Source organism: Chinchilla lanigera, unplaced genomic scaffold (genome assembly GCF_000276665.1).
Source record: "Chinchilla lanigera isolate Chin_1 unplaced genomic scaffold, ChiLan1.0 scaffold00165, whole genome shotgun sequence".
NCBI lineage: Eukaryota > Metazoa > Chordata > Mammalia > Rodentia > Chinchillidae > Chinchilla > Chinchilla lanigera.
The window spans coordinates 1,363,448-1,382,787 of record NW_004955566.1 but is presented as its reverse complement, the minus strand read 5'-3'; the positions used below and the strand labels follow the sequence as shown (position 1 = coordinate 1,382,787).

The window sequence follows — 19,340 nt, the reverse complement described above, 5'->3', positions numbered from 1 at the left end:
CTTCTTTGAATTGTGAGTGTTAGGTATTTTGTCCCAGTGATGGGAAAGTGACTAAGATATACATGTTGCAGTTTTTCAAACAGTAGCCTCCTAATTTTCTGACGCACTTTTCACTGAGGAACGGGCAGGAAGAGTCTATGTCCTCTCCTCCTTGGGTCTGGGCCCTGTAATTGCTTGCATAATAGATGATGGCAAATGTGACACCCCCATAAAGTGTACAGGGTGCTGTCTTCATATATGGGGCCTAGCTTGGTGTTTATAGCCTTATATCCTGTCCGAGGCAAGAGGCTGAAAAGGCTCTGGGGAATCTTTAAACCGTGAAGAGGAGGCCCCACGTCCTACATGCTTCCAGGCCTAGTTCTTAAGTAACTGGCAGCATCTGTCTTCTCTCGCGGGATGCTCGCTCTTGGCACCCAGCCACCATGCTGTGAGGAAGCCCAAGCCACCCTGTGGAGAGGCCCACATGGAGGAGAACCACAGCCAGCACCAGCTTGCCAGCCCTGTGGGTGAGCCATATTGAAAGTGGTGTCCCAATCAAGTTACCCCAGCTGTCACGGTATGGCACAGAGGTGAGTTGTCCCTGCGTAGTCCTGGCCAGACTGCAGATTCTTCAGCAAAATAAGTCATTGTTGCTTTACACCATTAAGCTTTGGGGGTGGCTTTACATAGTAACAGGTAACCAAAACAAGGTATGACTTAGGCATAGTGGAGAACACACATCCTACCGTTCAGCTTGATGGATTCAGACACAGGTAACTGTCTACTAGGTTAGACAGAGATCTGCATCTCCCAAAGGTTCTCTAGTGAAGCTTTTCCGACTAGCCAGGCACCTAAAGTATGAGTCCATGGCTCTGGGCAGCTCAACAGTAATTTTTTGGCTGTTGTGTTTCCAAGCTTAAGTGAATTACAAACACTCTTTAGTATCCATCATTGAAATAAAAACAGGCTCTGAAGTGTAGGCCAGGAAAGAGTGAAAATCTCCAATGGAAGACAACCAGACTTCAGTGTAGCCTCTGGGAAGTAGCTAGCCAGGAAAATGTGCCAATCTGCTCTTAAATCTCCCATCGGCAAAGTCGCCTCGTAAAATATAAGGGCACAAGGTGCTGTCTTAATACCCTGATCAGACCTGTGAGACCTAACTTTCTCCTTACAGCCCTAAACCCTGCCGAACGCAGGAGGCCAAAAAGCTTTGGGGGAATCTTTCAACTGGGGCGAAGGAGGAGCCCCCGCCCAAATCTGCTTCACCAATTGCTTTACTTCAAACTGTGGGCTGATTTCCATTAATCACACTTGCCCCTAATTACCCTGGAGCAGCCTTTCTTCCTCCGGTCTGGAGCAGGAATTTTAAGGGGCTCCTGACAAAGCAGGTCCCTGAGTCTAAACAATAGTGGTGGCTCGAAGGAAAGGCTGGGTGAGGAGGTGTCGGTCCCCAGTCCTCTCCTTCCCCGAGACCCAAGTTCCAGATCTGCTTGTGATCTCCCCAGGTAGGAACCCGAGTTCCTCCACTAAATAGATTTTCCTTTTGTTGTCACATTAATTTGCAACTCATTAATAGCGACAGAAGTGAGGTACTGCATCGATGTCATTTGCATATTCATGAGCGACTTATTATTAAACAAATAAGATTTTCCTATCTTCGCAGCACCCAAAGTAAGGCTGAACAGTACATTACACCGGCCTCGATGCTTTATTCTCTCTTTAATATGTTAATAGATGCAGTTGATTTCTTTAAGTAAATACGCATCTATAAAACAACACGTACTTTATAAAAAAGAAATCATTTAAATAATAATCCATTAGCAAAGTTGGCAACAACTTAAGAGGAACAACCCATTAATACCAACGCGTGGGAATCAATTTGCGAATTTTAACTCGGTTGGGTGGTGGGTTGCGGGTGACAGAGGACGACGATTTGCCAGTGTGTGCGCGCTTAAAAAATATTTTAATGAGTTTCCGGAGACAAGGACTGGAATCCTTTGCGCCTTTCAGGTGCCGCTCCCAGTAGGTCGAAAACTGCTAGAGTTTTCACCGGGATCAGCGTTTTGCAGGCGTCCGCTGGGGCTCGGAGACGTGGGCTGAAAGCAGGCCCAAGTGCCACGTCTGCCCTGCCGCTTTCACCGGGCAGATCTCGGCCCCCCATTAGCAGCGGGTTGAGTGGGGTGGGGGCAGGGCGAGGCCTGGTGTCCCGGCGAGGCTCCCCGCGGGGTTGGGACCGGTGCCCTCCGTTCCTGCCCTCCAGCTTCCCACCCCCGGCACGGGTTTCGTCGCAGCCGGTTCTTTCCAGCTGGGGTCAGAGTGGGCTCCCCCCACGGCGTCGCGGAGCGCAGGGCCAACCGCGCACCCTTATCTCGGCCGAGTCAGACACTCGCCGCGCGGAATCTGTTGACATTTACTATTGTTCACAGGAGTCCGGAGCGCGGGGCGGGGGCGGGCGGGCTGAGGGGGGGGGCTGCAGTCGGCCCTGGGGCGCGCGCGCGCTCGCGAAGGGGGGAGGGGCCGTCTTCACGGAAAATAAGTGGCCGGCGGGCCCGGAAGCTTCCAAGCCAGCTCGCCGGCCCACGCCGGGAACTGAGGTGGTGGTGGTGGTGGTGGTGGTGGTGGTGGTGGTGGTGGTGGGTGCGCAGGAAGGAAGATGGGGCAGCCGGCGGTGGGGTCCGCGGGGGAGGCGTGGGGGCCGCTCCAGCCGCACCGCCCCCGGTGACCCGCAGGACACAAGTGCGTTTGTGCCGAGCCGTGGCGGGGATTAAAGTGCCATACGGCCCGAGCGAGGGGGGCGAGGAGGGTGGAAAACAACTCCCCGCGCGCACAAAGCGCGCATTGTTCCAGCCACCTCCATTATGCCGCGCTGCAGCCAAGAGCCCGTTTCGCAACTGCCCTCCCGGCGGTCGGGCGCGCGCGCGCGCGCGCGCACACACACAAACACACAGAGGAATTCGCCCCGGCCAAGGCAGGGGGTGGGTGCACTCCGCTGGGTCTGGGAGGGGCCGCCCAGGCCCGGGCTTGGGGGGGACTCGCCGGCGTCTTTTTCGGCTGCTTGTCTATTCCGGGCTGGGCTTTTAAATGTCTTCTCTTCCTAATCTCCTCCCCGGCACTTTCCCGTTTCTCCGGCTCCTCAGGCCTGCTCCAAGCGCTCCCTGGAGCCTGGAGGTCCCCAGGAGAGGCTGCGTCGGCGGGGGTGGGAGTGGAACGGGCGCGCTCTGAGCTGCTGTCGCCCGCGGATCGCAGCCCCAGGCGCGCGGCGCTCGCCTGCTCGGCGGAGGACACGTGCGCGGGAGGAACAGGAAGCCTCCCTCTTCCCCAGGAGAGGCTCGAGCGCCCCCTCCCCGCTCCCTGCCACTCCAGGACTCCCCCCGGCCCAGAGCGGGAGCTGCGGAGTCCCGCGCCGCGCTTCCTGGCTTGCCCGGCCGTGCGTGCCAAGTGGGCCAACTCTGCCGCCCCCACCCTAACCACGCCAGTGCCCAGGCCCTGGCCTCCGCCCTCTCCGGTGTTGCTGGCACTTCATAGACACCGAAAGGGTCTGAAGACTTGCCAGCCTTTTGGGGCCGGTTCTCCCCTGGGTGCGGAGCCGAGGGGTTAGCAGAACCAAGTCTCCCCGCCCTCCCCCGTCCCTGCTGCGCCCTCCTGGTGGGCAGGTGGGGAGCTCGGGCTCGGCGAGCTAGCGCGGTCTGGTTTCCTTTACGTTTACAAGCTATAAATAAACTTCCCCTTGGGCGGATGCGCTCAGCGTCCAAGGGCGGCTTCCCGCCGAATCCGGCGGCGGTTTACGACCTGGACCGGGAGCCTGTCCGAGCGCGGCCTGAGCCCAGGGTGGGGCGCTGGCTCCGGGAGAGCTCAGAGGTCGGCCAGGAGTGGCCGAGTGACCCTCCTCTCTCCCGCGAGGCTAGGGCGCCTCTCCTCTGAGGCCCGAGGGTGGGGCCGGGTGATTTATGAGCCGTCACCGCACCCCACCCCTCCCGTTTCACTTGTTTTCCCCGTCTTCAGCTCCAGCTCGGTTCCCAAAGCCTCACCCCCAACCCTGCCCAGCGACTATTTGGCAATTTCAGGCTGCTGGAGCGCCGGTCCCGGCCCTGGCGGGCAGCGTGTGTGCAGGGTGTGGGGGACCCTCGGTGCTCTCGCCCCCTGAGCCCCTTCCCCGGGCAGGGAGCCAGCCTGCCGGGCGCAAGGCTGGGCGGCCGGGGGCGGCCTTGGCCGGAGAGTCTGGGAGGAAGGGCTGGCCGCGGCTCCGGAAACCGCGGGCCTGCGGGGTGGATCCCTGACCCTCAAGGTCACGGGGCGCGGGGAAACCGCCGGCCCACACCAGAGCAGAGGCCACCGCGCCAGTCAGCGCTCAGGCTCACGTCTCCCCACAGCCCCATCCCCGCGAGTGTGCCAGCGTGCCGTTGCCCGAGGAAGCCCGTTGCCCGAGAGGCCGCGATAGCTAGCAGGCCACCACGATGCCCAGCCCTGTCCTTCCACCACAGGGGCGTCGTTTCGCTCGGCTTCGGTACCCACACTGCGAGCAGTGGAGGCCCGATCTCCGCGAGTCGCCAGCACACGTGTGCGTTGGGGTGAGGGGCTATATACGTGTGCGGGTCTATGGGAACAGTAAAAGGAGTGGGGCGACCATGGCAGCTGCTACGTTCACTTCCGCTGAGACTCGGGAGGCCGCGGAGGAGAGGCAGCCGATCGGGTGGGCGAGAGCGGGGAGGCTCGAGCGCGTGTGCCCGATCTCTCGCTTCTCCGGCTGCGGCCCCGCTCCTCGCCTGCTGTTTGTTTAACCCTCCACCCCTCGGGGCAGCTGCGGGCCGAGGGATTCTGGGCGGCGCTAATCCTGGGCCTGGACCCCAGCCTTGGTCTTTGAGAGCGCCCCTCCCCCTCCGAACCTCGAGGCCGAAGGTCCAGGGTGCCTGCACCCAGCCACCTAAACGGCCTTCGGGGCGCCGTAAGAGGTGGACAGAAGGGGCCCTTTGGCAAGGTTCCCATTGTTCCCCGGGGGCTGGGAAGCTGACTCACGCTCTGAGCACAGAGCGATGCGGGGAGTGTTTTCTCGGCAGCCTTTCCCCGACTGCTTTATTTAGACAGGCTTTATTTACAGTACACATGTTTTCGGCTCGTTCTTCTGGAGGCGGGAATGGAAACTGGGCAGAGCAGTTCTCCCGTGAGCCTCACGTTTGGAAGGGGTCGGGGCTCGGCGGAGTCGAGAGATCCCATTCCTGCTTGCCGAGTTCTCTAGGAAGATTAGGTCGTAGAAACGGTGGAAGGAAGAGGAGGGCGCTGGGGGACACAGGGACGCTCAGAGCGCCCACTCTTCCAAACGCTTAAGGAAGATGAGACATCTTGGTAACCGTTTTACAGAGTTAAGAGAGGATGAGGTTTGCAGAGGGTACGGGGACAACCGTTAGTTTGGTGTGAAAAGCCTGTTGAATTTCACTTCCTCGGCTTCTCCCCCGTGGGTTTGGGCCTCCAGGGCTCCCTGGGTCTTGATCTCTGGATTCTGTGAAGGGGTTTGCTGTGACTGCTGCAGTGTTGCTCACAGGGCAGCCAGGCGGCTGCAGGACTTTGGCAACGGCTCAGTAAGTGGGGTGGTCCTGTTAGGGACTGCAGGAAATTGCCTGAGCTAGATTAAATATTTTACAAAACCTTCGGGGGGCCTACGGTTAACTTGAAGCTGGCCATGTTAAACCAAACAGAAGTTAACGAGTTCTCTCCTGACTTTTTAGGTACAGTTCAGAGAAGATGGGGGGGGCAGGTTAGAGCTCTTTTAGAGGAAGCAAGTTTAATGGCGTTTCCTCTCATTTTCCTCCAGATCGTTCTCCGTGCTGCTTGCAGAGCCCAGCGGTCTCTAGGGTTGGGGTGGCAGAAAGGCCTCTCCGAGGGTCCCTCTCGGAAGGGTGGCAACTGACTGGATAGCCAGGGACTGCTGAATTACAAGCCTTAGCTGTTAGCTTGCTTCTGACTCCTGCTTGGAGTGAACTGCAGGAGACACCCCGCTTATCTGGCCCTCTCCCGGCCTGCCTCTAGGGTTAGCCCCTGGAGGAGAAAGGCCCATGATTCAGGAGCCCAGATCCAGCAGAATTTCCTGGGTTTCTCTCCTTGAGCAAATACTGAACTGCTCTCTGGGGGTTGGCAGTGTTTCCTTTCCTGAATCCTCTTGGTCGCTGCCCTTTGCTTGGGTATGACCTCTCTCCCTTGCACGCACGCCTAGCCCATTCCCATTTTCAGGCTGTAGCTTACGACGGAACTGAACTGTGGCCATGCAAGTGAAGGCGGCAGCTTGACCTTTTCAGGAAGGGAAGAGAAGGCAGATTCGCAGCCCACAGCTCTACAGGGAGACCCAGAGCTGCACAGGGAGCCGCAGACATTGCCACAGCCCTAGCAGCACGAAAGGAGCCTGTAAAAGGAAACCAGCTCCGGGAAGTGGGAGGCGAGGGAGCTTCCTCATGGTACATGTGACCCAGTGAGATGCACAGGCCGTTCAGAGCAAGGGAAACTTCGCAGCTGGGGGGAGCTGGGGCTGCTGCCAGTGCTAAGCAGTGGGGGGGGGGGTAAGAGAGGTGGGGTGGGGCCGAGGTTGGATCTACAGTGTAAGAGAACAATTGCTAAAGGAAGTTACTCTCAAGAGGAGCTGTTCTTGGAGATGGCTCATCAGATGAGGAGGGGACCTCGCTGCAGCTCCAGCAAGTCTAACCTAGGAAGGGCAGAATTGCTCAAAGATAGAGGGTCCGCTGCCTGGTTGGGTTTTTAAACATTAATATTTGGGGTGGTGTTTTTGAGACAGGACCTTCCAGGGAAAAATAGCAAGCTCTTCTAAGTCCCAAAAGACCCCAGCCAAAATGACCTTCTCAGAGCCGGCATCCTGGGCCACCTGGCATTTGTGCAGTAGCAAAGGGCTCCCAAAAGCGCAGCCCAGTGCACCCCATGCTGGCCCCTTCTCAGCCCAGGGGAGGGGGGCAGTAGAGGAGTGTACCCGCTGTATGCAGAGGGTGGTGTGCTTTGGAGCTGGGGTGGGAAGGTGCCGCCTCAGCTTCGTGCTGGAAACCATTGTTTGAGCCTGCATCCAGCGCTTCTCCAGCCGGCTAATTCTCCACGTGTCCAATTCTAGTGTTTGAAAAAAAAAAAAAAAAAAAAAAAAGCAGCACAGAAATAAAACCATATGACAGGACTGGCTGCAAACCTTGAAGACTCAAGAGGGTGGGGGAGGTGGCGGCTGGGAAGGGGGAGGGTAAATTGCGTGAGGGGAGGGTGGGGCGGCGCACAACTCAAAGTTTCGGCTATTTCCTATCGGATCTCACCTCCTGGCGTGCTCATCTGATGCAGTTCCAACTCTCTCAAACGATTCTGCAGTCCCAGCGCTCGCGGGAGTGCAAAATTACAGTCTGCAGGCGAGATGTTGCCGCTAGAGGCGACGCACGGAGCCCGGAGTGCGTTCGCGCGGGCCCGCAGCTCGGAGCCCTCCCCACTGCCCCCTGAGGCTCGGTCCTCCCTGCCTGACCAGGGCGGAGAGATCCGTCCACGCACCCTCTCTGCAGATTGGAGTGGAGAGGGCAAGAGGGCGGACAAGGCTTTTTACAGAGAGGCAAATAGAGCCTGTGTACCTCTCGATGCGCCCGCTACACGTCACCTTCCTTAAATCCAGAGCCGCACAAAATAGCCAGAAGGCCAGACGTTTAGCTATGGGTTGAATCTTTCCCCGCCCGCTTGCTCCTTCTGGGTTCTCTAAGAGGACTGTGCCACCCCCAACCCGCTATTTCTGCTTCCTCGTGTGCACAAGCCAGTGGCGGTCACTTCTGCCACTCTTTGGAGGCCGACGGCCGGGAGCTTTGTTCTCTCGGGGCTACTCCCTTCCCCCTCTAAGTCATCCTCGCCTGCACTGTATCTGCCCCCCTCCCACGGCCGCGCACACAAACAATCCCGTTCATAATCTCATTAGCATAGGCCTCGGTCTGGGTGACCGAGGCCCTACACGCCCGGACGCAGCGCTCTATTTCGCAGCAAGCTGGAGTTTCTACTAAGCATGCCCCCGGGCCGGGGGTGGGTGGGGCGGAGGTGTGGCGGGGGACAACGCTTGCTTAGGGGCAGGCCGGGAGGAGGAGGCCGCCCGGGGCCTCCGGAGCCGCAGGAGAAAGGCCCCTCCCAGCGCCCAGTTGCCGTGGTCCCCGGAGCAGATGGCAACTTTGTCTCCTGGTGTGCGCGCAGCGACTTTCAACACATTCAAAAGGCAGCGCTCAGGCTGTCGGGGAAGCCTCGCTGACATTCAGAACCGATTAAAGACCCGAGACGGTGCCAAGCGCAGTGGAGAGTTATGAATTAATCATGGGGGTTACCGATATCTGAGGCTCCCCAGGGCGGCCCCTCTATTATTAAGCAGCCCCCACTGCCCAGTCCTGACCCCCCTCCCGCGGAAAAGGCGTAGGCGCGCCGTCTTTTGCACTGCCCCAATTAACAGCCACCGGTAATGTGAAAAGTGTTTGCCCTGCCACCCTCGGGGCGGACTCAGGCCGGGCCGTGGGCCTGCCAGACGGGCCCGGAGCCCAAAGCTCGGCTTTGGGGACAGGTTGGGGTGAGCGCTGGGCTCTAACCCCGGAGTGGAGTGGAGTGAGGCCCGATCTCAGCATCTGAGGCTCAGGCTGGTTCCCTTTACCTCCCTGGCTGTACGTTTTTGTGGGGGAGGGTGTCTTTCTCCTGCTTAGCAGAGAGGTCCTGGCTAGGGGGCAAGGTTAGGAGCTGCTACCCATAGCTGGATTCGCGTCCTGGGTCCCCGAATACGGGCAAGCTGGTGGAGTTGAAGCTCTGGCAATGTTCCAGACACGGAGAAACAAGGTTTGCCTATGCAGTGAAACCCCAAACAGCCCCTAGGCCTCTTAGGAGGCCCACTGACTGGAATGCCCACTTTCAGAGTCACCCTAAGTAACCCGCACCCCTGGGAAGCCAAGCACACATCTCCAACACTGAACCCGCTGTCTGCGTGTTGTTAAATCACGCACGCTGTTCTAATCTCCCCTATTTATTTCCCAGGCCTGCCTGGCCACAGATTTCTGCAAGACGGAGCAGTCTTCGGGTTCCTCCTGCTTCCAGAGGGGCCATAAAAAACAGATGGTCTCATTAGGAACAATTTATGCATATATATTTCGAAGAGTTCAGCAGAGCCGGGGTAGGTTTGCAGCCCCTGCGTCAGGCAGGAACAAAATATCACCACTTGCAAATGTTTCCAGTTTGCAAAATAATGGCCTATCCAAAGTAGCTAAGCAACGAATTACTCAAACACGAGAAGGTTAGATGCCAATATTATCACATTGGTCGTGTTCCTGACACCGTCCTCCTCCACTGTCGTTGGATTTGGGAGGGAGGCTCCCGGGCCTCACACCCCTACGCCCGCGGCTTCCTTTCAATGACTATTTCCAATCTCCAAGTCAAATCACTTATTAATTATAGAGGCAACTCGAGCAAACCCAATTACCCGTTGGCAGCCCTTCCCAGATGGGAAGTCTGTCTTGCACAGCTCCCACGGTGGCCCAATTTCTGGGGAGGCTTCTTTTGCGTCCGATTTCTTTTTGTCAGTAGTCCGCGAGCAGCCTGAATGTTTCCTCTCCCCATGTCTCTTCCTAGAGGCAACTCTCTCTCTTCTTTAAAAAACCCTGTTCCCTTTCCTTCCTCCAAGGAGACATCCCTGCCCCTCAGGAGGCACTGCCTTCGGGCTAAATTTACCGCAGCGCCAGGTTTAAGCCTTAGGCGTTGCAGACCAGGCGTTGGAATGGCGGAAGCCGCAGACAGAGCCCTATTCATTTGCAAACGCGGAAGGCTGAAGGATTCGCCGGGTTGATTGCCCCTCGCCTCCTCTGTCCTCCCTCCAGGCCTAGCCAGTGGCTTGAGCGCCTGTGGTCTTGTGAGGTGTGTACCAGAACTGCATGGGGTACCTCTGGTGGGAAACCAGCCATCTCACTTGTTGTGTAGCCACAGGTCTGGCCATGTGGTAAGAATAACGCTAACCACCAGGACATTGTGCCAAGCATTTCACGTATTCGTGCATGCATCTTCTCAAATCGTGCAGCCACACTTACGCGTGCATCATCTCTCTCATTCTGCAGATAAACAGGTTAAGAACCTCGCCTCAAATCACGAAGCTAGTTGAAAATGAAGCCCTTAATCCACAGCCTGGGTTTTCATTCACAGCTTCAAAGACACTTTCCGGAATAGCATAAACCTAGGGGGAGGGAGGGGGACTGTTTACTTGTGCCGAGGGCGGCCTGGCAGGGGAAAAGCCTCGGATCGGAGGTTTTGGGCGAGAGGTCTAGGGGTCGAGTTGGGACTAGATGAGCCGGACGGTGGAAGGGAGGAGACCTGGAAAATGCGAGCTCCTGGCCTGGGGGCCGCGGGGGTAGTTGCGTTGGCCGAGGGCAGGATTGCAGGGCAAAGCGCGGCTGTCCCGGTCGTGCAGCGTGTGGAGAAGGGTCCCGTTGGCCTTTCGCGACTGCGAAAGTCCCTGCCCAGGCTCTAGATCTCGGGGACGCACTGCGGGGGGCGGGTCTTGGCCATCTGAGGGCGGCGCGCAGCGTGCGCGGAGCCTCGGGAGGTCCCCAGAGGCAGCTGGCCTCGGCCGCGCTTCCCTGCGCCCTCGCTAAGATGGAGCTAGCAGTTCCGCGTAGGAGGGAGGGGAGCCGGGAGACGGATGCGCGGGCGAGCTGGTAACCGTCTGCAGCGAGGAGTGTAATTGCCCCTGTGACCGCGGGCGGTGAGGGCGGGGCGCTCGCCCAGCCTCCTCCCTCCCACTCCACCCGCGGCTCGGAGCTGCTGTAGGCTGCGAAGGCGCGGGGCACTTCGAGGGCCTGGCGGGCGCAGCGCGAGGCGAGGCCGGGGCTGGCCCTCGCCACCTGGACAGCTGTCCTTGCCGCTCCCGCCTGGGACCTTCCTCCCGCGCGCTGACCACCTCCTTTACCCGCCCCCCTCCCAGGCCCGTTCCAGCCGCCGCCTCCCTCTCCTTTAGGGAGCGCCTTGGCCAGGGCCCGGGGCTGTCAGCTGCGCCCCAGCTGTGACTCCGCCGTTCCCTTCCTGAGAGAGTAGCGTTGTGGGGACGCGGCGGCCAGCCTGCGGTGTCCGGAGAGCTTTGGGACCCTCTGCTCCACCCCCGGCCTGGGCAAGTCCCAAAGCCTACCCATCTCCGGTCGCCCTGGGCCATCGTAACTGCCCTGCGCGGCCCTGGGCCGCAAGTCCCGGGGTCCGGAGGCAGACGGGACCTTGGGGGCCGTCCGTGCGCCCCCTCATCTTCCAACGCCCTCGGCTTGTGCGCTTTGCCTTTTGGTAGGTTCCTGGCCCCGGGCTGAGCGGAGGGGGCCAAGCTGGAGGTGGGGAAGGGGCCGGGACTGGCCGGGGATTCCGGAGTTTGTAACCCGTGTAGTTTCTGGCTTTCACGGCTCGTTTGAAATCCTCCCACAGGAAGATGTCTGCCAAGGAGGCCTGCGCGCCTCGGAGCCCCGCGCGGCCACCCGGGTGTGTGAGTGTGCGGGCTGTGTGTGCCTGCGCCCGCGGGCCCCAGGAGCGCAGGGGAGAGCTGGCCTCTGCTCTTGCCCCGGCAGTAGCGCTGCGAGTGCGGTGTGCGACTGAGGGCCTGGCACTTGGCACTCTCCTGCGCTCGGCCCTCTGCCCTTGGCCCAGCTGGCACCCTGCACTCCCCTCCTGCTTCCTTCTTGCTCCCTCGGCAGACACTGTTAACCCAGGCAGGTGACGGCGCCAGGGCGCACGGTGTGCATTGGTCTTTATACCTCGTGAGTTCAACACTAATGAGTTATGGGTTGGCCCACGAAAACATAATGTGTAAATTAGGAATTTAATGATGTGTAAGATTAAAAGCTGCGCAGGGTTGCATTTATTTAAGGCTGCCATCTTGTGTTCACAGAGAAATTACTTGAACGACATTGACCCCCCTCCCTGCCCATAGGACTGGAAATGGCACGGGGGTGGGGGTTGGGCTCTGGGGGGTGCCAAGCGGTGGCACTCCAGGGCTCTGGAGGCTCCCACAGGGAGAGAAGGAGGCCTGGGCACAGCCTAGGGTTGGGGAGAGTTGTCTTAGAGTAGGCCCCTTCCCAGGGAGCCTTGGGCAGGCCACATGAAGCCCCTCCTCCTTACCCTTTCTGGTTCCCAATGGGCAAGGCCCACAGGGGTTGTCAGTTCCTTCCTGTCTTGGCTCCCTCCTGCATTGTAGGGTTTGTTTCCACAATGCAAAAAGCACCTGTGTTTTCTAGGTTATTATTTTGTATCCATTTCCCTTCATTTGCCCAAGCCACAGGTGTTGGGGCTGCCCTCATTTATATAAAACCCGACCTGTGAGCCAGCCATGGTCCCCCAGATCCAGACAGGCCAGGCCTCTTTTTGTGGGTTTCTTCCTTTTTTTTTTTTTTTTTTGCAAACTCTAGGGAAAATGGAAAGCAGAGAATGTCCACCATTGTGCCCTGACACAAAGGCTCCTTCCCCGGTGTAGCCTGCCGGGCCACAGGCCAGCAGCCCCCTACCTCTGTCTTGGCTGCTGTCCCTGGAAATAGAGAGACATGCCTCTTGCTGTTCTCCATCCAACGTCCTCGGGGACTGTATGGGCCCTGAGGCTTCCTCGTGGTGCTCCTCAGACCCAGGTGACGCGTGGGATGCCCTCTTGGGTGGTCAGAGCAGAATGGCCACCAGGCCACGCCATCCATCTGGTTCTACTGCTAGTGTGACCGAGTGCCTCCTTTTGGATAGTCTCTGGCCAGTCCTGCAGCAGCTTAGAAGCGAAGAAGGCCAGGCTGGGTGCTCCTGGCTTGGCTGCTTGGGAGCCATGGCCCCTGGGAAATGGCAACTTTTCTCCCTAGGGGACTGTTTCCTGCCTGGAAGAATGAGACAGCCTGTGTTGGATGGAACTGTCTCTGTATCATTTTGTAGGAGAAATAAAGGCAGATGAAGAAAAGAGTGGGTTCATGAACTTTTATTTGAGGAGTGAAGGCTTGTCCTGGTAAATGATAGCGTCCCAGGGTCCCTGGAGGCTCTCAAAGGCCTCCAGCATGTGTTTTATAGGCCGGGAAAGAGTTAATAGGAGAAACCAGGGTCTGGTTTGTCTGTTTGCTCAGGCCCCGGCTTATCTAGCCAGTTGCTGCAGGGTTATAACTTTTAGAAGTTTCATTCTCTTCCCACTGGCTGAGAGTTTCAGAAGAAAGCCTGCTTAAGTAATCACAATAATCCTTTCAAATTCCTTCGGGCCGAGGCTTTCAGTGTTCCCATTTGAGTTCTGTAAAACAACAACCACAACAAAAACCAAAGAGAAAGAAGACGGAGCGAAGAAGGCAGAAGGCAGTGGCGATGGGGAGCAGCGCCGCAGGTCTCCCCGCAAACCTGCCTCTGTGACATGGGTGCACTCACCAGACCCGCCTCGGAAGTTTCTTCGAAGCAGTAGTGCCAGGGCTGGCTGCTAGCCAGGAAAGGAAAGATCAAAGAGAAACCAGGTGAGGGACCATGTTTTCCCTTTTGGTGAAAATGCAGGGCCCTCCTTGGGGAGCTCAGCTTAGGCTAAGAAGCGGCTCATTGTCCAGAAGGTCAGGGTGGCAGGCTGAGAGGAAGGCAGGGCTACTGGTGTCCCACAGACAGTGTGGGGTGTCTCTGGGGCCTTTCAGCCAACGTTTTCCCATTGGCATATGTTGTGTGATGCCCCGAAGGGATCCTGCAGGTCTGGACCTGCCTTCCTTACCCAAGATCGTCCTGTCACGGAAAAATGCTTTGTCCCTACCATTGTGTCCCTGATTGATCCATTTTGGAGGGGCTCCAGCCACCCCAGTCCCTGGTGCAGTTTGGCGCCCTTCAGTTCAAGAGGATTTTCTTTCCCTAAGGAGATTCTGCACTGAGTTCTCAGAGTTGGCTGACCAGAATCTGTTCCCATTTCCGGCAACATTCTCCAGCGTTCTGTCTAGTGCTCCACAAACCCGTCCCAGGAAGGCTGCTGCCGGAAGTGAGGGTGTGCACTCGGCTGCAGTGGTGCTGGTCGGCTGACTCCAACCCCAGGTCATGGCCTATGGAGCCCCGCACTCGGAGGCCAAGGAGACCTCCTCCCCTCTCTGCACCTTGGTGAGCAGAGGGATGGGTGATGTCCACGGGTCTTTCAGCTCTGCCATTCTCTTTGACAAGGCTGCAAGTAGCCAGGGTTCTAATCCCCAAGACTGGACCTAGCTGGATGCTTGCAAAAGACAGCTTTTGATTAGCCGGGCGGCTTGAGTGTTTATGGCTCTTTTGGCATCTCCTTAGAGCTGCTGTGATCAACAGTGTCGCTTTTGCCTGTCCAGCACTGCGTCCCCTTCTGGACACAGAAGCCATCCTTCGTTTGGGGCAACCGCTGCTCTCTGACCCTTAGTCTCTGTGCTGTGTGTGTGTAGCGGGTGGGCACTGACTTTGTCTCCGGGCTGCAGAAATGGAATGGATGTAGCATTTGAACGTGCTTTCTCACCTGACCTGGCCACAGTCTTTGGTTCAGAGGTAAGTGTGTGACCTGAGGTCTCAGAGAAACTTTAGAGCTTGCTGTTTTTAGTAGAAAAGAGAATCATATTTTCTATTTATTTATTTAGAGGCGGGGTTTCACTGTGTAGCTCAGGCTGGCCTTGAACTTGCTTATGCAGCCCAGGCTGGCCTTAAACGCAAGGTGATCCTCTTGACTCAGCCTCCCAGGTGCTAGGATTACAGGCGTGTGCCACCACGCCCAACGAGAATCACATTTTGTACTGGGGTTGGCAAAAGGCTGTAAAATCTGCCAGCCTGAGAATGGAGCCAACCAAGCTGAGTGACAGTCTTCATTTTCTGAGCTCCTAGATCTAGTTGAACCTGAAGCTAGTGCTGTCCCAGGGTGTTTCAGTTATATGTATCAATTAATTCCCTTTCTTTGGTTGCATCACTTTGGTTTGGTTTCGCTTTGAGTCAGTCAGGGTCTCATTATGTAGCGCAGGCTGGCTTTGGATTTGCAGCGATCCTCCTGCCTCAGCCTTCTGAGTGCTGGGATTACAGGCATGTACCACCATGCCTGGCTTTGCTTATATCACTTTGAGCTGGGTTTTCTGTCACTTGCAGATGGCAGTCATGATTTATCTGCCATCTCAGGGGTAGACGTCATTACCCCCCCGATAGGTTTGGAGAAATTAAATCCAGGCAGTATGAGCCAGGGCGGAAGCCCAGATCTCTCCTCACTGCAGTGCACGGGGGAAGGAGCTTGGCGCCGTTTTCCTCTGCAAAGGACCCAGGCAGGGGTGAGCACCTCATGCGGGCCATCCTTTTCCAACTGGTGCCAATGGAGAATGTTTGCTTTCTTTCTGGTGGGGCCTGTCCAGGATTTCACACTTTGCTACCAAACCTTTTCCTAAGCTGAGCTGACCTCCCCAGGTGAACTGCTCTTCTTTGGTTTCCTGTTTTGTTTTCTTGTCCTTTTTCCAAGGACGCTTCCTCGGTTCCCATCCATTCCCAGCACTCTCTGGGTCTGCCTCCTCATTCTCTGTTATGGGGCTAGAAAGCCGGATTCTCCACTTGCCAGATTCTTTTAGACCTAGCGGTAGTCATGTGACTCAGTGCAGGTCTAGGAGACGTGAGTAGGTGACTAAAGTAAAACTTTGAATGGAGAAGACTTTGAATCCTATTTCCCTCCTGCCTGAAACATGGATGCTATGCCTGGGGGTGCAGCATCACTCTTAGGACCATGAGGATGAATACCATGTGCTGCAGATGAGAGAACAGGAACATAGAAGAGGAGGGGGCCCTTGATAATTTGAGCACAAGCACCGGATTTTGTATGTTACTCTGGACTTCTTGTTACCTGAGGAAAAGAAACCTCTTTACTCCCAGCCACTACTTGTTGGGATTTGTATTTCCTGATATACTTGTGCTTTTTTCCCAGCCCACCTCTAACTTGCTGTGTGGTTCTAGGAATGTGAATTCACCTCTCTGGGCCTCTGTTTCCTCATTTGTAGAATGAATGTTTGTGAGTACATGTTTTAGAAGATTTTTTAAAACTCTCTCATATGCTGAATTTTTAAGTGTAACTTTCTGTGTTCCATTGACTTGACCCTGTGCCTCATCCTCTCAGACTCCCTTCTAGCCTCCTGACTTCCAAGTCCGCTCTACCTTCAAAATTTTACACTTGCAGGGTGCAGTGGTCCATCCCTGTAATTTCAGCTATTCAGGAGGCTGAGATAGAATCCCAAATTCTACCCCAGCCTGGGCAACTTAGTGACTTAGTGAGACCGTGTCTCAAGATAAAAACTAAAGAAAGGCTGGGTGAAGCTCAGTGTAGAAGCCCTGGGTTCAGTCCCTAATACTGACAAAAAAAGAAGGAAGGAAGGAAGGGAGGGAGGGAGGGAGGGAGGGAGGGAGGAAGGAAGGAAGGAAGGAAGGAAGAAGGAAAGAAAGAAAAGAAAAGAAAGAAAGAAAGAAAGAAAGAAAAAGAAAGAAAGAAAGAAAGAAAGAAAGAAAGAAAGAAAAAGAAAGAAAGAAAGAAAGAAAGAAAGAAAGAAAGAATGAATTTTACAAAGCCAGGCATGGTGGCACATGCCTGTAATCCCAGCACTCGGGAGGCTGAGGCAGGAGGATCATTGTGAGTTCGAGATCAGCTTGGGCTACAAAATGAGCTCAAGGCCAGCTTGAACTGCATAGCAAGACCCTGTCTCAAAGAAAGAGAGAAAGGAAAGGAAAGGACAAAAAAAAGAAAGAAAGAAAGAAAGAAAGAAAGAAAGAAAGAAAGAAAAAGAATTTTACACTTTACCCTTGGATCAATACAATGTTTAGGTAGATTTCTTTGTTATGCTTAAACATTGCTTCTGGGTCTTCCTGCCTGTAGAGCAGACTCTTTTGACACTGAACGCATCCGTGAGCTGGCTCCTTTGCTGTTCCCCTAGCCGAACTGCTCTGCGCATTGCCCCTTGTTGCGATCACACTTGGGTTTGCTGCCTGGAACACTGTGGCCAGCATGCAGCTGTCATGAACTTTGTCTTTCAGAGTCATCTCAGTGTCTTCCTTTGCTTCCCGCTGCCTCTCTTGCCCTCCAGTCCTCAAAGTGGTTTTTCTTTCTCTCTTGAATTTCCAGCACTCTGTTTGTTTGTTTGTTTTTGAGACAGGGTCTCATGATGTAGTACAGGCTGGCCTTGAACTCACTAGGTAGCCCAGGCTGGCCTTGAATTCACAGCAATCCTCCTGCCTCAGCCTCCTAAGTGCTGGGATTACAGGCATGTGCCACTAACACTCTTTGTAACGTTCACTTACAATTTTTTTTCCTTTTTATGAAACTGGAGATTGAATCTAGGGTTGTTCTACTACTGAGCTACACTCTCAGCCTTTTATTTTTATTTTTAATTTTGAGGCAGAATCTGGCTAAACTGCCCAGGCTGGGGTCAGATTTTCAGTCCTCCTCGCTCAGTCTCCCTGAGTGCTAGGATTACAGGTATGTCACCACTTTTGGCTTCATTTGAATTTCAAAATGTTATCTGTTCTCGTTGTGTATTTGTAACTCTCCTGATTGTGAGATCTGGGTACTTAACATACAGTGTGTGGTACGCAATAGGTACTTGGCAAATAACTCATTGTTGGAGACAAAGAATAAACCAGACCTGCCACTGAACTGAGGCAAGCATACTTGTGTGGAATCACCCGCTGGTGGTCAAAGACATCCACATGGCCCTTGAGCCTTGGTGTACTCACCTGGGAGTAGATTTACAAGGTCTCTGACACATACTGGTGGGAAGCAAAGGCTTCCATAGAAACAGGCTGCTAGCAGCTCTATATGTTAACACAGCTGGGCTGTATGTATAACTGGAGTGTGTGTAGAAACTATTCTGCAGTACAACCCAGCTGTGTAACAAGTGACCCGCAGATCACTGTGACTGCCCACAAACTTTTCTCACTGTGAGCTGTGTGTTGGATTTTGGTCAGCTTTGTTCATCTCTTGTTCCCAGGTCTCAGCTTGAAGCAGTGCAGCTACCAGGGGCCATGTTCTCGGGGCGGATGGCAGGAGTGGAGGAGGCCAGGCCAAACACAGCAAGCCTTTGGAAACCTCTCACCGGACCACTTTTACTCATTCAGCCACATGCCACTTAACAGACGGGCCATGCACCGAGCCCCGTGTTGTTAGCAGTTCTGTCGGAGAATGTCACAGTGTGTTCGCACCAACCCAGATGGTATGGGCCAGTCATGTGTCATGGCCTCTGGATGCAGTCAAGGGAGGTGGTGAACACGAGATGGATGAGGCTGCCGTTGGCCTAACATGACACAGTTTGACAGTGGACTTTTCAAAAAAAAAAAAAAAATCAATATAAGGAATCCACTAAAATAATGGTCACTGGTCAGCACTGGTCGTGATGGTGCACACTCATAATCCCAGCACTCTGGGAGGCTGAGGCAGGAGAACCACAAGTTCGAACCCAGCGGGGGCAGTTTAGTGACTTTGCAAGACCTTATCTCAAAAAGAAAAAGAAGAAAAGGCGGCGGCTGTAGCTCAGTGTGAAAGCCCTGGGTTCAGTACAAGAAAAAAAAAGCTGGAAGGCTGGGGGTGTAGCTTAGTGCAAGAGTGTGTGCTTAGCATGCGTGAGGCCCTGGGTCCCTCCCCCAAAAGATAAGCCATGTAGCATAATAAATGCATAAACCAGTAATGCGGTTATTATCATTGTTCTATACTACACATAACAGTGTGTTACACTTTTTTCCTGTTTTAATTAGTACATATTAATTATACAGATTAATGAGTTTCGTTAGGGTGGTTTTGTACATGCACATAATATACTCAGGCTGCTTTTACTGCCCCCCCCGTATCCCCCCTTGCCCTTGTCTCCCCCCCATTTAATACTCCAGTGTGATTGGCAGTGCCATAAGTTTGTCTACACCAGAATTATCATGAACAGATGTGGAGTGTATTGAGTTGTGACATTACAACCATGTCACTAGGCGATGGAGCTTTTCAGCTCTCATTCATTCCCTCTCTCCTTAACTACTGGGGTTGAACCCAGGGCCTTCGCACTGAGCAGCAACCCCAGCCCTTCTTCCTTCCTTCCTTCCTTCCTTCCTTCCTTCCTTCCTTCCTTCCTTTCTTTCTTTCTTTATTTTCTTTCTTGTTTTTTTGTTTTTTGAGACAGGGTCTCACTATGCAGTTCAGGCTGGCCTTGAACTCACTTTGTAGCCCAGGCTGGCCTTGAACTCACAATGATCCTCTTGTCTCAGCCTCCCAAGTGCCAGGATTACAGGCATGTGCCACCACCCCCGGCTTTCTCTTTTTCTTCCTCCCTTTCTGTCTTCCTTTCCTTTCCTTTCCTTTCCTTTCCTTTCCTTTCCTTTCCTTTCCTTTTTCCTTTCCTTTCCTTTCCTTTCCTTTCCTTTCCTTTCCTTTC

General features: G+C 55.1%; 2 protein-coding genes and 1 long non-coding RNA gene across 3 annotated transcripts; 2 read left to right on the top strand and 1 right to left on the bottom strand.

Moving 5' to 3' along the window:
* The first annotated feature begins 558 nt into the window (after nucleotides 1-558).
* On the top strand, nucleotides 559-3,802 carry LOC106147472 (putative DNA helicase ino80). The gene is made up of 4 exons (XM_013509213.1): nucleotides 559-569; nucleotides 2,126-2,289; nucleotides 2,709-2,954; nucleotides 3,117-3,802. Exons 1-4 carry the CDS (start codon nucleotides 559-561, stop codon nucleotides 3,575-3,577), a joined length of 882 nt encoding a protein of 293 aa, XP_013364667.1. The 3' UTR covers nucleotides 3,578-3,802.
* A 5,318-nt stretch (nucleotides 3,803-9,120) lies between these two features.
* LOC106147471 (glycine, alanine and asparagine-rich protein-like) lies at nucleotides 9,121-11,152 on the bottom strand. The gene is made up of 3 exons (XM_013509212.1): nucleotides 11,129-11,152; nucleotides 10,318-10,985; nucleotides 9,121-10,180 (listed from the first exon to the last, which is right to left on the bottom strand). Exons 1-3 carry the CDS (start codon nucleotides 11,150-11,152, stop codon nucleotides 10,144-10,146), a joined length of 729 nt encoding a protein of 242 aa, XP_013364666.1. The 3' UTR covers nucleotides 9,121-10,143.
* A 2,309-nt stretch (nucleotides 11,153-13,461) lies between these two features.
* LOC106147475 lies at nucleotides 13,462-18,276 on the top strand. Its single transcript, XR_001232396.1, has 2 exons — nucleotides 13,462-14,058; nucleotides 17,916-18,276. It is a non-coding gene; the product is annotated as an uncharacterized LOC106147475 (long non-coding RNA).
* The last annotated feature ends 1,064 nt before the right edge of the window (nucleotides 18,277-19,340 follow it).

Excerpts from the sequence above, each read along its gene's own strand:
- LOC106147471 (XM_013509212.1), bottom strand. The coding sequence starts at position 11,152 with ATGGCCCAGGGCGACCGGAGATGG. Across the intron at positions 10,986-11,128 it reads CCCAGGGCGACCGGAGATGG|CCCCGGGCCCTGGCCAAGGC; the intron begins GTAGGCTTTGGG and ends CGCAGCTGACAG. Across the intron at positions 10,181-10,317 it reads CAGGAGCTCGCATTTTCCAG|GTTTATGCTATTCCGGAAAG; the intron begins GTCTCCTCCCTT and ends CCCTCCCCCTAG.
- LOC106147472 (XM_013509213.1), top strand. Across the intron at positions 2,290-2,708 it reads GCCGGTTCTTTCCAGCTGGG|GACACAAGTGCGTTTGTGCC; the intron begins GTCAGAGTGGGC and ends GGTGACCCGCAG. Across the intron at positions 2,955-3,116 it reads CGCCCCGGCCAAGGCAGGGG|GCCTGCTCCAAGCGCTCCCT; the intron begins GTGGGTGCACTC and ends CCGGCTCCTCAG.